The sequence below is a fragment of the Gossypium arboreum genome, chromosome 2, assembly GCF_025698485.1.
Source record: "Gossypium arboreum isolate Shixiya-1 chromosome 2, ASM2569848v2, whole genome shotgun sequence".
Lineage (NCBI taxonomy): Eukaryota > Viridiplantae > Streptophyta > Magnoliopsida > Malvales > Malvaceae > Gossypium > Gossypium arboreum.
Genome location: NC_069071.1, coordinates 23,077,366 through 23,091,649, shown reverse-complemented (window position 1 = coordinate 23,091,649; position 14,284 = coordinate 23,077,366). Strand labels below are relative to the sequence as shown.

The window sequence follows — 14,284 nt, the reverse complement described above, 5'->3', positions numbered from 1 at the left end:
GGGGAAAGAACAAGATTTTAGACTAAACCGAATTAATTGTCCATATTTTGTGCTGAGGTGAGTTCATTTGCAAATAATGGAACATGTACCATACTTTAAATGCTTTAATATTTCATGTATGGTAAGTACAAACATATTTAATGTGATGTTGTATCATGTGTTTATTTCCTAAATTGTATCATGATTTATACTTTGATTACTCCATGAATATGGGATTGGTGCTATGAGTATTGAAATTGACGTTACGAGCAAGTTCGATAGAAATGTGGTATCGAAGAATCCCGTTTGAACCTTAGGAATAGTTTAGGATACAAGTGACATGTCACTAGGAACTATGTGATTATAAGCTTATGAGATTATGTGTATATGTGACTATGTGAATCCGGGTGCTAGTCTTGTACGTTCTACAGATGGTTGGGTAGCCCGGCATGTGTTGTGAGTACCTGTCAGCTTGTGTGAGTAGCCCGTGTATTTACGTCCTAACTGTCAGCTTGTGTGAGTAGGCCCGTGATTAGTTCAAGAGCGAGCAATGTGTGATATGTGATATGAGGTAGCAAGTGGCTACGTATGAGGCACTATGTGCAAGCTTTCCATGTATCCGATAGTGTTCCAAGTGTTCAACGGGTAAATTAGTGAATTATGACAAGTAAGTCAATGATAAAGAAATGTGACAATGTGTTACGAGTTGGTACAGATATGTACGAAAAACTTATATGAATGAGCTTATTATGTGATGAACTTTTGGTAAGATTGAAATTGTGTAAGTTAAGCCTATGAGTTTATGATAACACATAAGTAAACTATGTTATGTCATCAGTATTTAGATATATGTGATTATGTTGCTATTTATTTGCATATGAACTTACTAAGATTTTTGTTTACTCCCTTTTCTTTTCCATTTTCTTGTAGTATCACCAAGCTAGCTTGGGGATCGAAGGATATCGGAGGCTCGATCACACTATCAACTGGATATTTGGGTATAGTAAGTCTCAACATTTTGAGTATGGCATGTATAGGGACCTGGACTTTTTGTTATGTGTCATATTGATTAGCCAAAAGTATTGGCTTATGAAAGTATTATGATTATTTTGTATATGACCAAGAGAGGTGGCTCATATTGATTATTTTGGGTTGTAACCCTATTTATTGGTGCATGCATACAAATGTGCTTAGGCTTTAATGTGGTTATTGTTGCTTATGGCTAATAAGTGTGTGATGAATGGCATGTATGTTTGGTGTATGAAATATGAATTAATGTGAATGACAATAAAGGTGATGTAAGTGTGTAACTTAAAAATAGGTTAGTAAAGATGATAGATAAATATGAAATTGGTGTGGAATGCCATATGGGAGCATGAGAGATTGAATAGGTGATATATGAACATTACCAAGTCATAATCTAACCATGAATATAGATGATTGAGTATTCAAATATGCCATGTTTCATGCCATGAAGTGAGTGTAAGTATGTGAGTGTTTAATAGTGGCAAATGGCTTGGAAAATAGCCTAAAAATTGTCTACACAGTTAGACACATGGGCATGTATCTAGGCCGTGTGTGACACATGGTTTGCCCCACAGGCGTGTGATCCGGCAGTGTGTCCCATGCACCCTAATTAATGCAAACAGAATGCCCAGTAGTAACACACGGGCAGAAACACGACCATGTGTCTTAACCGTGTGAAGGACACGGCCTCAGGACATGGGCGTCTGCCTAGGCCGTGTGAAGTCTGCACTTAATTTCGAGAATTTAATTCGCCACACGGCCTACGGCGTGTGACTTGGCTGTGCGACCTTATTTTGTTGATGACGTCATAGTCAGAGAGTTACACGGGCTGAGGACACGAACGTGTCCCAAGCCACATGGCCGTGTGTGACCACATGGCCTACCCACATGGGCGTGTGACTCTCTAAAGTAAGAAAATTTTCTAAGTGTAGCAGAAGTTCTGAAAGTTTTTGGTTTAGTCCCGAACTATCCCCCAATGTATGTTTTGGGCCTCGTAGGCCTTTATAAGGGCCAATTTGCATATGATTGAAAAGTTTTAAATTTAGATGAAATTTTATGACTTGGCATTGTATGTTAGTTTAAGTTTAAGTCTGGTAATGCCTTGAACCTTGTCCCGACGTAGGATATGGATAAGGCGTGTTACATATAGGCTGTTATAAGATTGGATAAAAATCGGCTTGCATGATTTATGGTTAAAAATGGTGAAATTGCAAGTTTCGGGTTTAGGGACTAAATTGCACAAAAGTTTAAATATTAGGGTTAATTTTTTAATTTTGCAATGGTATGGATTATAAGCTTGAATTAAATATTTTAAGTAATTGAATGGTTTAATTGATTGGAAAATTATTATTTAAATCAAGGCACACTACAATTGAAGTTAAATCGAGGAAAAGCTTAAGTTTCAGATTAGTTGTCGACTCCATTTTAACAGCAGTTCTAGTCGAGGTAAGTTCGTATAAGTATTAAGTTATTATAAGTTATTTTGTATGTCATGTTTATAATTACTCTGTTATAAATAATTATATTTCTAGTTATACAATATTCTGGTAATATAGACCAAAATATGATGTTAATTGAATTGAATGGCATAGTGCTTTGGTTTGGATCAAATAATAGAAAGGGGAATTAAGGTAAAGGAATTGTATATTGGAAAAAATAATCATAGAAAGCAAGAATTATGGTAAATGGATTTTGGATGGATTATTATGTATAACATGGATGATGGTATTGTATTTAATAATTAAAGTGAGTTATGATAAATTTATGAACATGTAAATTTCACGAATGGTTATATAAGAATGAAGGTTAGAGATAAGGATATGGAAAGAGAATCATTGAGCCTAGAGAATACTTAGGATACAAATGATATGCCATTAGGAAGTATATGTATTGGGTGCTAGTTCTGGAGGTCCTACCAATGGCTGAGATCCAGCATGTGTTGCGGATTCTTCACAGCTCGTGTGAGCGCATCAAGTAGCTACTGTCCTGACTAACAGCTCGTATGAGTAAGCCCACTTCATAGCTTGTGTGAGCATTATTGAAAAGGAAAAGAAAAAGGGAAAGGCTACATTTACATGAAAAGGTGTTTCGTGTATATGATGTTATTCAAAAAGTTTCAATGGATGAGAAAAGGTCAATGGAAAAGTATTTATAAAGACTTAATGTTCATATGATATAGATAGATGAATATGCATATACAAAATGAAAATGGATGATAATTTAGCAAGTGATGGATGAAATATGCATGAAATCCATTTCTTAATATATGTCATGTTATATAGATGTATTGTTTATTTATTATCTATTAACCATATGATTTCAATGGAAAGTATGTGTAAAGGATATATGTGTATGGGTGATGGATCATGAATAAAGCCTAAATGTTTATCATGTATATGCCATAGGTTATTTAGGATTTATATGTAATGATATATATTTACTAACCTTATGAGGTGATGTGTATAGGAAAGGAAGTTTGGCATAAGACATGATGAGAGTAGGTTTGGATATTTAATTTAATATGTTTGGTAAGTTTAAGTTTCTGCTTATATGAATTTACTAAGCATTAAATGCTTACGTAATCGTTTCCTCCATTTTGTAGATTATCGGAAAGCTCAGTCGGTTGGAATCTCGTCGGAGTATCATCACACTATCTATTCGTTATTTTGGTATTTATGGTTATTTTGGTTAATGGTTATAAATGGCATGTAATAGGGTTATAAGTGTAGTTTTGGTAATTGGTTCATTTTTAAATGGTCCAAGTTCATTCATTTTCATATCTTTCAATGAAAGCTTAAATGATGTGTATTCATATGAGATATTAGTAACTATTCATGCCCTCATGTGAGTAGAAAGAAGATGATTGTGTGATATGTTTGATATGGTTATTTGGCATGTATAGGACTTTGTGTATTGGTAGTTTTTGGATATGTTAATGGTCAATTTGGTATATATTTGCTTTTGATGTTCATGTTTGGTTTAATGGACTTTTAATGCCTTGTCAAGTTAGGTCATTTTTTGCCTCTTTTAGGTACTTGAAATATAAGGTCCTTTTTGGTATGTTCGGAATGGCTTGTAATTGGTCATATGTGATATCCTTTGGTAGGTAATTGAACTAAGTTTTTATGCTTGAAATATGACAATATTGGCATATTTTGGTTGATGATGTTTTCGTACAATTATGGTGCCTTTTAATGGCATATTGGTTAGATGAATTAGGATGTTTGAAATTGTATGTTAGGTGTGTGTGAATGATGTTTTAAATTCCTTGAATGTATGCTCAAATGGTATAGATGGTTAAGTATGATTTGGTCTTGAAATGGCTTGAATTTAGGGTCAAATTATGGATCACAGGGCCTAGGAAACGATCTGTCTCACGGCTGTGTGACACACACGGCCTGAGGACACGTCTATGTGTCATTTGAAAGTTCTTAGTGTTCCAAGTCAGTGAGTTACACAGCCTGGCACACGGATGTGTGGCATGGCTGTGTGACCCTACTTAGTGAGTTACACTGGTGAGGACATGGGCTGGGACACGACTGTGTGTCCCCTGTTTGAAAGTTACACGGCCTAGGGTGATGTCACACGGTCATGTGGCTCCTGTTTTCCAATTTTTACAACTTTTTCTTAAAACTTCTGTTTTATTTCAAATTAGTCCTGAATTGCTTCTAAGCTATTTTTAGGGCATCGAAGGCTCGATTTAGGGACAAAATGCATGTGAATGAATGATTTTATGATATGTTTAAGATATTTAATGTTATGAAGGTAAATGTTTTTCGTTGTACGATAATGCTTCATAACCTTAATCCGATAACAGAGACGGGTTTAGGGTGTTATAGTCAACATTGATTCTTCCAACTTAGGATAATTCATTGACTGGTTGATTGAAGGTTAACTAACGTTTCTTGTTAAAATTGGACTGATTTGTGGAAAAATCGTTACGTTGAAAGCCTCAATAAAAAAAAAAAAGGTCAATGGCACAAAACCAAAAACACCTAAATGTTGAGGGTATTTTTTACAATTTATGCCTTTAAAAAATATTCTTGACAACTAGGAACTAATTTGTCATATTTGAATTATATGTAACCTAAATAAAAACTTTCAAATAATTTAATGACATACATAGTTTTGAATTGTATGTAACCTAAACTTTTGAAGTGATTTGTCAAATAGGAACTGATTTGCCTCTTTCCTAAGGCTATCTATATGCACGTGGTAGAACATAACTTTAAAAGTATCCAAATCTACCATACACTTTAATAACCAGAGAAATCAAAATCTAGCATACACTTTAATACAAACAATAAACATACACAGTGCATAAACCCTATGCAAATGCAACATTTTTCAACAAAGAAATTTAGAAAACCTTAAACCCAAATCCCTCTAAATCCAAAAAATCATAAACTAAATATAGAAACTTACCCGTTACAGTGGATGCTAAAACATTGTCTGCTTCTCTTCTATTAACAGTTGTGGCCCTAAACCCTACCCATTGATATCTTTTGTGGTCTTCTTTCTCCTTAAACTTGAAACCCAAAATATTAATCCTTTAACCTTAAATCGTTCAATCTTACCCTTATCCTAAAAGTTTCAATCATCCAACACTAAACCCTAAAATGTTAATCCCAATCGATTTTCTTTTCTTCTTCTTAATCCCAATTGATATTTTCTTTCTTTTCCTTAATCCCTAATTCATCTTTTCTTTTTTTTTTCCCTCTAAACCCATCCAAACCTTAAATTGTTTGACTCCTCATCCAATGTAGCAAGTTAGTTGGCCATATCAGCTAGTTAACTGGCCATGTCACTTATCCCGTTAGGCTTATAACGGAAAATGTTAATGGGTGACTGATTTGTCACTTTTCAATAACATTAGTTACGGATTTGTTATTTCTTGAAAGTTGAGTTGACTGTTTTATTATTGAGATCAAAATTGAGTGACTGTTGATGTACTTTACTTTTTTTTATTTTATTTAAAAAATCCCAAACTTGCTTAATTTTCGGTTTGAATTTAACTAGACTTAGATTAAGGAGCATTGGTGGTTTGGGTTGAACTCATTACCAAAACGCCAAAATCTGTATTCTCAAATACCCTATGACCAAGGGCGTAGCCAGGGGGCTGGCATGGGCCTCGGCCCCCTAAAATGGAAAATTACATTTTAAACCCTTAAAATTTTTTAATAAATTTAAATTAGTAAAGCTAAAATTATACTTTATCCCACAAAATTTTAAAATTTAATTTAATTATTTACAAATTATAAAAATATAAACTATATAAAATTAAAATTTTATCTGACCTCCTTAAAAAAAATTTCTGTCTTCACCTCTGCTTATGACCATGGTAAATTATTATTACAACAAAATACGGTGGTAGCTCGGATGACACTTGCTGCCAACTTAGAAACAGAGTAGATAACTCAATTTCATATGCAAACGTGGCAAAACCCCATTGGTTCCTAATCATCAATCGGCCTTTTAACAAACACCTCACGTCCGTATCAGAATCCGACTCCAATCTTACCACTCACTTTTAATTAATTTCCTAAAATGTCCCTGCCAGTATCTTTCCCTAACCCAAAAATTAGAAAATAAAGTTTCATATTTCAAAGCAAACTCCTTGCTCCATTCAATTTTATTATGCAAAAATCCCCATATTTTACAACAACAATAATAATATATAACTATCTAGGGTTTTTCTTCTTCCTAAATACCGCTAGCCCTATTCCATGAAAATAAATAACCCTAATATTTTTCCCTTCAATTTCAAGGCTTCAGGGTTTTGATTCTCTTCTATTTTTTAGACGATTGGCTTTGAATTGTTTTTTTTTTTGCTTCGTTGCAAAGATTGCTTCTTCTTTTTTTTTTGAATATTCCCGGAAGTTTTAGCGACTTGGTCTTTGTTTTCCGATAAAGTGATGGCTACTACGGGAGTAGAGGAGGTGGAATACGAGAGTGATCCAGAGGAGGTGAAGCGTTCTCTGGCAATGCGGAGGAGGGAGGCGGCCAGTGACGATGACGAAGGAGAAAGGGACGAAGAGAATAATGCTGAGGCGAGGATGGATCGAAGGTCTGTGATTCGTTCCGATGAATCCGACGGTCAGGGCGGTGCTGCAGATTACGATGATGGCGTAGAAGAATTGGACTTAGAAGAAGTCGAAGAAGAAGTTTATGATGAATACGAGGAAGAGGAAGAAGAAATTGATGAAGAGGAGATAGATGAAGTTGGTAAAGTAGAAGTGCGAGGCAATGTGAAGATAACTGGAGACGATGTGAAGGAAGCGGTTGTGGAGAATGGGAATGTGGATGAAGGACTGGGCATTGATAATAATCACATTGGAGAGGAACATGGAGAGGAAAAGAAGGAGAATGAGCCCTTTGCTGTGCCCACTGCTGGGGTGTTTTATATGCACGATGATAGATTTCGAGACAACGTTGGCGGTCGTCATAGGTATTAAGCTTCATTTTTTCTCTTTATAGGTTCCAATTTTCTTTTTTTTTCTTTTTTTTTATAGCTGTTTAACTAATTAAGTAGTAAATATCAATTTACGGAAAGGTATATGGTGAATTTTCTATGTGGATTGTCTGTTATGCCTATTGTAGCTTCTTCTGTTTAATGATTGAAATTGGAATGCTCACTTGCCCTACCTTCTCTATGCGGATAATGGAAATTAAAATTTTTATACTCTTGACTAGTGTTACATTTTGATAACAAATGTGTTAATATTGGGTTTTTGACTCCTATGATGTTTATGCTCCTATGCTGCTTTTCTTATATTCTGTTATCTTGAATTTTGATTTGGTCTATGATTAGTCAGGTTTAAGAAATTCGAAGGTTTTAACCTGTATGGGAGCTGCTGCTTACCTGCACTTCTAAGCATGCATGAATGGTGATAAAACTTTAGTTCGTAGTTTTAACATTTGGGTTGAGGAGTGAGGACTTGAAATGTCACAATCTAGATGCCCTTGAATCTTTTTTTTTTTTGCTTTAATTGTTCATTCACCTTAAGATCTTAAAAGGTACCTGTTTTGATCTGGGAATGGGGTAGTTGATCTGGACCTCTGTTATAAAAAACTGAGCAGCCCAATATTATAGCAAATATAACATTATGTGGTCAAAACTTAGGCTCAGATTGTTACCTTGTTTTATTTGATGACATTATAACTTATGACTGCTTATGACTACTATATGAAGTTGCTAGTAATTCTGAACATATATTTTTTCTTTTTCTATATTGTCAGTACTTTGACAACTATATGAGGTTTTAAGAACATAAGCTTTTTCTGGTCTAAATCTGTATTTATATCGATTTTTCTAATTTGTTTACCATTGATATATGTGGGTGTGAGCGTAAAGGCTGACTGCATGCATAGTCTATGTGCATATTTTGTAAAGACTTGGTGTATAATTTAACTGTTGGCCTTGTTAATGGGACTGTTAGTATTGGTACATATAAATGCTGCTTTATTTCATGTTTTCCAATGTTATTTAATATTTTTAATAAAATATATAAACATACAAATACTCTTCCATTACATGCATCTATATGTTTATATGCAGATATAGATTTTAAAAATGATAAACATTTAACATCAGAAAATTTTGGAACCTCAAATAAATATAAAAATTAGTAATTATTGTGATCTAATGAACATGTATTATTTTAGGATGAAATTATGAAAATAATAGAACTGAACATGAAAGGGAAAGCATTAGGAGTTGATAAAAAGAATACAATAAGAGAAAAGATTAAAAGAAAATTTGAAAGAAAAATCTTGTACCAATCAGTATGAGCAGTACAGATTGGTACTAATGGTGGAAAGGTACATAGATTTAGGACTCTGCTTTCATTGCTAATACGTATTATGGTATATCTTTAAGCGTCAAGGTTTGTATTACCATGTCCTTGTCCTGCCCATTTCCTTCAAGTTGCTATAAATGTTAATAAAGTTGTGTATCAACTTGATTTGTCCAATTTAGGCGAACACGTTGTGGAAGGAATTTGTGGGAATCCAAGGATGATAGGAAATGGGGACATGACAAGTTTGAGGAGATGACTTTGCAAGAAAAGCATTATGAAGAGGTAACGATTTAGTAGATTTGTAGATAATCTACTTGCCTTCATTGGTGCTTCTTTTCCTTCTCAATCTCGTTTAATCTTATTTTTTTCCCTTACTGACATGTTTTTTCTTCTGCACTCAGGGACTATCTTCTAGAGGTAGGTATCGAGCTCAGAGTAAAAATCGTGGACCAGATCGTGGTTATCGTAGAGGAAGTGGGTCCAAAGCATTTGGGAAAAACAACCACCAGAATATGGCTCCAAAGGTGGTGAGAGGGAGAGGACCTAGGAGGTATGAACCTAATATGAAAATCAGCAGTCAAGCACCTCCAATACAGGGCAGACTGTGAGTATTCATAATCATGTGCTCTTTCCCCCCTACAATTTTCCATCTCTTCCTTCCATGACAGGTTTGATTGACATTGAATGAGTTAAATGTTTCAGGTCTGGAAAGCCTCTTGAGAAAACATCACAAGCCAATTCAGGTAGAGCTTCCACCCTTGCAACAAATGCCAGTACTGTATCAGATCCTAATCCGAAACATATATTTGCGTCAAGCTTGAGTTCTGCTTCCCCACCTTTTTATCCAGCGGCGTCTTCCAACAAAGACACTGCTTTAACTCAGAAGAAAGATGTGCATGCTGAAAGTGTGAGCGGGAATCTTTGCCCTTCTGTTACAGATGAGAATTTTTCTGCTTCACAATCTAATTCATTACGAGGGAAGAATGTGGTTGATTCTCTCAGCATGGCAAAGCTTTATATTGATGATCCCAGCTTGTCTGCTTCTGCGAAGCCTTTGACCAATATGCAGATGGTACCTTCTGGATCTTCATTGGGTAATACTAGCAAACCCACTCAGTCCAGGGTACAGGGTAGAGTTGTAGCTATCCCAGGATTGAAGGCTTGTCAGCCAGCTCCTCATCAGAACCAAATCAATAGAGTTTCTCCACCAACACAGATCATTGCTGTTCAGAGAAATCCTGTTCAAGGGTACTCTGTGCAAGGGGCTGCTCAGCAGCTGGGCCAGCATACTGGTATGCCTCAAGCTTCGTCTCCACCCAAGACAGCTACGTCAGTCAATTCCTATGAATCTGGAGAGGTTGAATCTTCAGAAACAAGTAAACCCTTGGTGAGCAAGGGAAAAAGCTGTGTTCAAGGGGCTGGAAGAGGCTCTTTTCTGTACAGTGGAGCTCAGGTTATGGGACCAACAGGGACTATGGCTGTCGGCCATGGTGATAAAAACTTTCCTGCCTTTTTGCCAGGTAAAGCTTTTCATATTTTTAGTTTTTTAATTTATCTGGATAAACTAATCTACTGTAATAGGTAAATTGTAATATGGGGAAATTGTCGTACTTGGAAAAGTGCATACTAAATCCTGGGCACCCTTTTTCTTGAATTTTTGTAAGGATTAAATAAAATGCTTTAGTAAATATCAGAGTAGTTTTCATCCCATTATTTTCAATGGCCTTTTGGCTAAATAACAAATGAACTTTTACCTCCTGATCATAGTTTGTTTTGATTAGGGATTTCTGGATTTGCGAGAGGTTGGAGTTTGTTTGACTTCATTTGTCTTCACTGTTAATTTATGGGGTGGGTGCTAGAGAATAGCTTTTATCTACTGAGTTGATTAGATTTAATTCTATTATTTTATATTTTCTCTTGGCTATGCTTTCGTAGTTCCTTGTATTAAATTTTTTATAAGCTGAACTTCTCAATGTTTATTGTTTCTTCTTCTAAATCATTGTTATGCAGTTATGCAATTTGGGGGTCAGCACCCTGGTGGCCTCAGTGTTCCTGCTGTTGGCATGGCATTTCCTGGATATGTTGCCCAGCCACAACTTGGTTTGGGAAATTCAGAAATGACGTGGTACAATAACACTCTAGCCCTGTATATATATATTCTGTGTGTGTGTGTGTGTGTGTGTGTGTGGATTACATCTGGTTTTCTTTGAGAAATGAGTTGTTGGTTAATTCAGTATCTGGCCAATTGGTTTTCTCATGGAGGAAGTTACCTCTCCATAATGAAACATTACTTTGCACAGTGTAAGGCTGCTTTTACACTCACCACATTTCATGTAAAGCCTTTTGCGGTTATAATGATTTTGACTAGTGAAAGGTTAAGGTTGGAATTGGTTTGACCATGGACATAATACCAAAGCAGCGCTATCTCTCTCTCTCTCAATTGGTTGCTTTCATTCTTGTAATTCTTATATATTTATCTGTTTATCTAAAAGCATTAACTATGCTTGTGTTCTTGTTTAGGTTACCAGTACTTACAAGTGCCGCTGGGGCTTTAGGGGCAACATATTGTTCACCTTATATCACTGTTGATGGGGCTTATCATGCTCGTACCTCTGGACAGACATCTTCAACAGGATCCTCAAGGTTAGTAATATGATTTTGGTTTTCCTCAGGTTGATTTTAATAGCCTTGACTATTTTGTTTTCCTCGGGTTGCCAGAATGGGAGGAAAATATTAAGCATCCTAATTAGTATTGGGATCTAGGAGCATTGAACATTTTCCTTTTTGTTGTCAGTGTTGAATGGGAGGGAAATATTAGGTATCCTATTTTGTATTGGGATCTAGTGGGAATGTCTTTGCAGGAAACCCCTTTATTAGGATTAAGACATGATTAAGTTGAGTTGAATTTGTATGGTTCTGTATATTAAATCTTGATTGTATCATTGCACTATCGGCTTTTTTTACATAGATTAACTGCAAAACAGAAAATAATTTTTGAAAGATGTCTAAAAGAGTCTGTTGGCTTGATGTTCATATTATTTTATGTCTTTAATGGCCTACTGATGTATTTACCTTTATTTTGTTATGTTTTATGGTATATTTGATGATAAATGTATCACATTTTCTACATGATTGGGGGGAGGGTTTGAGGGAGTTGAGGTGACAGACAGTATTGCTTTATTGTGTTTTATTCTATTAACAAGTCACATGTGGTTATTCTTGTTGCTTACGGACTGTTTTGATAATATTTAATCTCCTTTTGCAGCAAAGAAAAAAATTCGAACAAACCAAATAGTGAATGGAAGCCATCACAAAGACCTGGTAAGCAGCCCTTTTTTGTTTATCTTAGGTTTGCTGGATCTTTTAACATTTTCTTTTGCCGTTCCTTATTTTAGTGGTTAATCAAGAATGTCTCTTATGCAGAGGCTGTGAGTGATGAATTTGGGCAACGACAAAATAACCCAAATAAGCAGCCTCGCAGGCAAGTTGAAACTCTTAAGCTTTTACCATGGATTGGTGAAAAACAATTTCACTCTGTTTCTATCTTCTAATATATAAACGTTTTAATGTCTTACCCTTCGTTTACATGCAGATACTCCGAGATGAGCTTTAGCAAGTGATTTACTCATTTAAGATGGAGCCTGTAGCAATAAACTGATAAAGGTTAAAAATTTTGTGATTAAAGTCTTTTATTATCTTTGTGGATGTTTGGAATTTCTTATTTGTGAATTACTTGGTGGGCAGGCCTTTCTTTCGGGCCCTTTGTGGTCTCCAGCTTTTGACCTGGACCACTTTGGGCCACAATTTGTTCCAGGATATTGTAGGTAATCAGACTTCATCCGTAGGTAGTGCTGCTTATTCTGTTTTGGATTTAAAAGTTCATTCTCTTTAGAAGAAAGTCATTAGTTCTTGAGTAATTGTTTCACGTCATAAATAGGCATGTGGCAATTGAACTAGCAGAAGTTTTTAAAATCAATGAAAAAGTCCAGTTGAAGTAGCCAAAAGAGGGAAGGCTAACATTTATTGTTTGACACTGTTGCTAGCATGTGGCAAGTCGTAATAATTCTTCCATTATTCCAACTAGACCTTTTATAAAACAACTTAAGTTATAGAACAACTTAATGGTTGTTCCTTTTGGACTTTTTTAATTAATTTAAAATTTTACAGTTGTAATTACAGAAAAATAGAAGATTTATAATCTTATGTACACATTAAAAAGATTGGAGGCTTAATTCCATTTGTTATTTAAGTTGAGGGTGTATTTGGTTATTAAGCCTTAAAAAGAGATCATATCTTTGGTAATTGGCAAAGGTCAAGGTCTTAAGCAATAAAGACAATCTATGGATATGTTGGTGGCATTTTAGAGAACTTGGCCTTGGTGGCCCATTGTTTTCAGGCACTTTGGACGTTTTTTCTAGGCATTTGATCTTAAAGGAGTTCCGATTCAGTATGTTATTATTCACAATATTTATTTTTCACCCATTGATTGTATATGTCCTTGTTCAGTGATTCTAATAAGCTAAAATCACACAGTCTTGCAATTTCTTTCTGGCAGTTATATATGAAATGCCTGGTCATGCTACATTCAGTTTAAGAATCTTATTGTGGCTTGACGGGTAGCATTCCCTCGTTTAAATGTGCGGTATGAATATATATGATATATTAGTAAAAAAAATGTATTTTTCTGCTCTTAGTTACAGTGCAAATATTACTAAAATTGCCGTTAATGTTTCTCAAACAGGTTTTTCTTGTGGCTTGATTTTTCTAGTGAAGCTTGTGAGAAATTTAGGCTGGCTTCCCCATGAAAGTATGAACAAGAATTGTTGTGCGGCAGCTGTTTGGTTGGCGAATTTTAGATTATTATTATTATATGCATAGATGGTGTTGATATTTGTGTTTGGTGAAGCTTACTTGGCTGCTTGTTGATGAGTTAAGTCTGGTGTTGGTGGAGCATAGATGGTTTTGGTATTTGTGTTTCTTACTTTGTATTATTTGAGCAGTGGATCATTTAATTTAATCAGTTAAATGGGGGTGCTAAGTTGGTTTTGAAGCATTATTTTCAAAGCTTCTCCTTGTTTTTCTGTATTGAGTTTGGTTGTACATACGTAACAGGGCAAGCTTAGCTGATGATATCTCTTGGATGTTGTGAAATGTGATTAGCATTGTAGCATATATATATGTATAGCTTTAGATTGAGTCATAAAGTGGTTGATGAGTGAGTCATCTGATCTCTTGTGCTCTCCCTCCTGTATTGGATGTGCTTTAAGTAATCTGCCTTTTTTAAACTTGTTTAACATAATTTTAAAATATAGAAATGGTTTATGTTGACGTTTTGTTCTATTAAATTATGTCCTTCACTTAGCTGGAATGTTGATTCCATTGTATCTACATTTGATTAGAGGGATTGGTAGTTATTTTCATTTTATTGATAATATTAGATGACATATAAATCGATTCGGCTAAAATTATTTTATTTCTCA

At 35.1% G+C, this 14,284-nt stretch overlaps 1 protein-coding gene across 15 annotated transcripts; it reads left to right on the top strand.

Annotated features, from left to right (window-relative positions):
- Positions 1–6,515: 6,515 nt before the first annotated feature.
- LOC108467067 (protein MLN51 homolog) lies at positions 6,516–14,149 on the top strand. 15 transcript variants are annotated; one of them, XR_008277490.1, is made up of 12 exons: positions 6,518–7,453; positions 8,984–9,086; positions 9,206–9,408; positions 9,507–10,324; positions 10,815–10,929; positions 11,325–11,447; positions 12,070–12,125; positions 12,228–12,285; positions 12,397–12,467; positions 12,549–12,628; positions 13,360–13,446; positions 13,546–14,149. XR_008277490.1 is itself a non-coding variant. In XM_053024500.1 (10 exons), exons 1-9 carry the CDS (start codon positions 6,921–6,923, stop codon positions 12,422–12,424), a joined length of 2,037 nt encoding a protein of 678 aa, XP_052880460.1. In that variant the 5' UTR covers positions 6,529–6,920; the 3' UTR covers positions 12,425–12,467; positions 13,573–14,149. The 15 variants fall into 15 exon arrangements, 3 of the variants coding, with proteins under 3 accessions (XP_052880460.1, XP_017623034.1, XP_017623038.1); XR_008277500.1 differs by having other exon boundaries at positions 6,530–7,453; positions 9,206–9,354; XR_008277493.1 differs by having other exon boundaries at positions 6,530–7,453; positions 13,360–13,441.
- The last annotated feature ends 135 nt before the right edge of the window (positions 14,150–14,284 follow it).

Excerpts from the sequence above, each read along its gene's own strand:
- LOC108467067 (XM_053024500.1), top strand. The coding sequence starts at position 6,921 with ATGGCTACTACGGGAGTAGAGGAGGTGGAATACGAGAGTGATCCAGAG. Across the intron at positions 10,930-11,324 it reads GGAAATTCAGAAATGACGTG|GTTACCAGTACTTACAAGTG; the intron begins GTACAATAACAC and ends GTTCTTGTTTAG. Across the intron at positions 12,286-12,396 it reads CCAAATAAGCAGCCTCGCAG|ATACTCCGAGATGAGCTTTA; the intron begins GCAAGTTGAAAC and ends GTTTACATGCAG.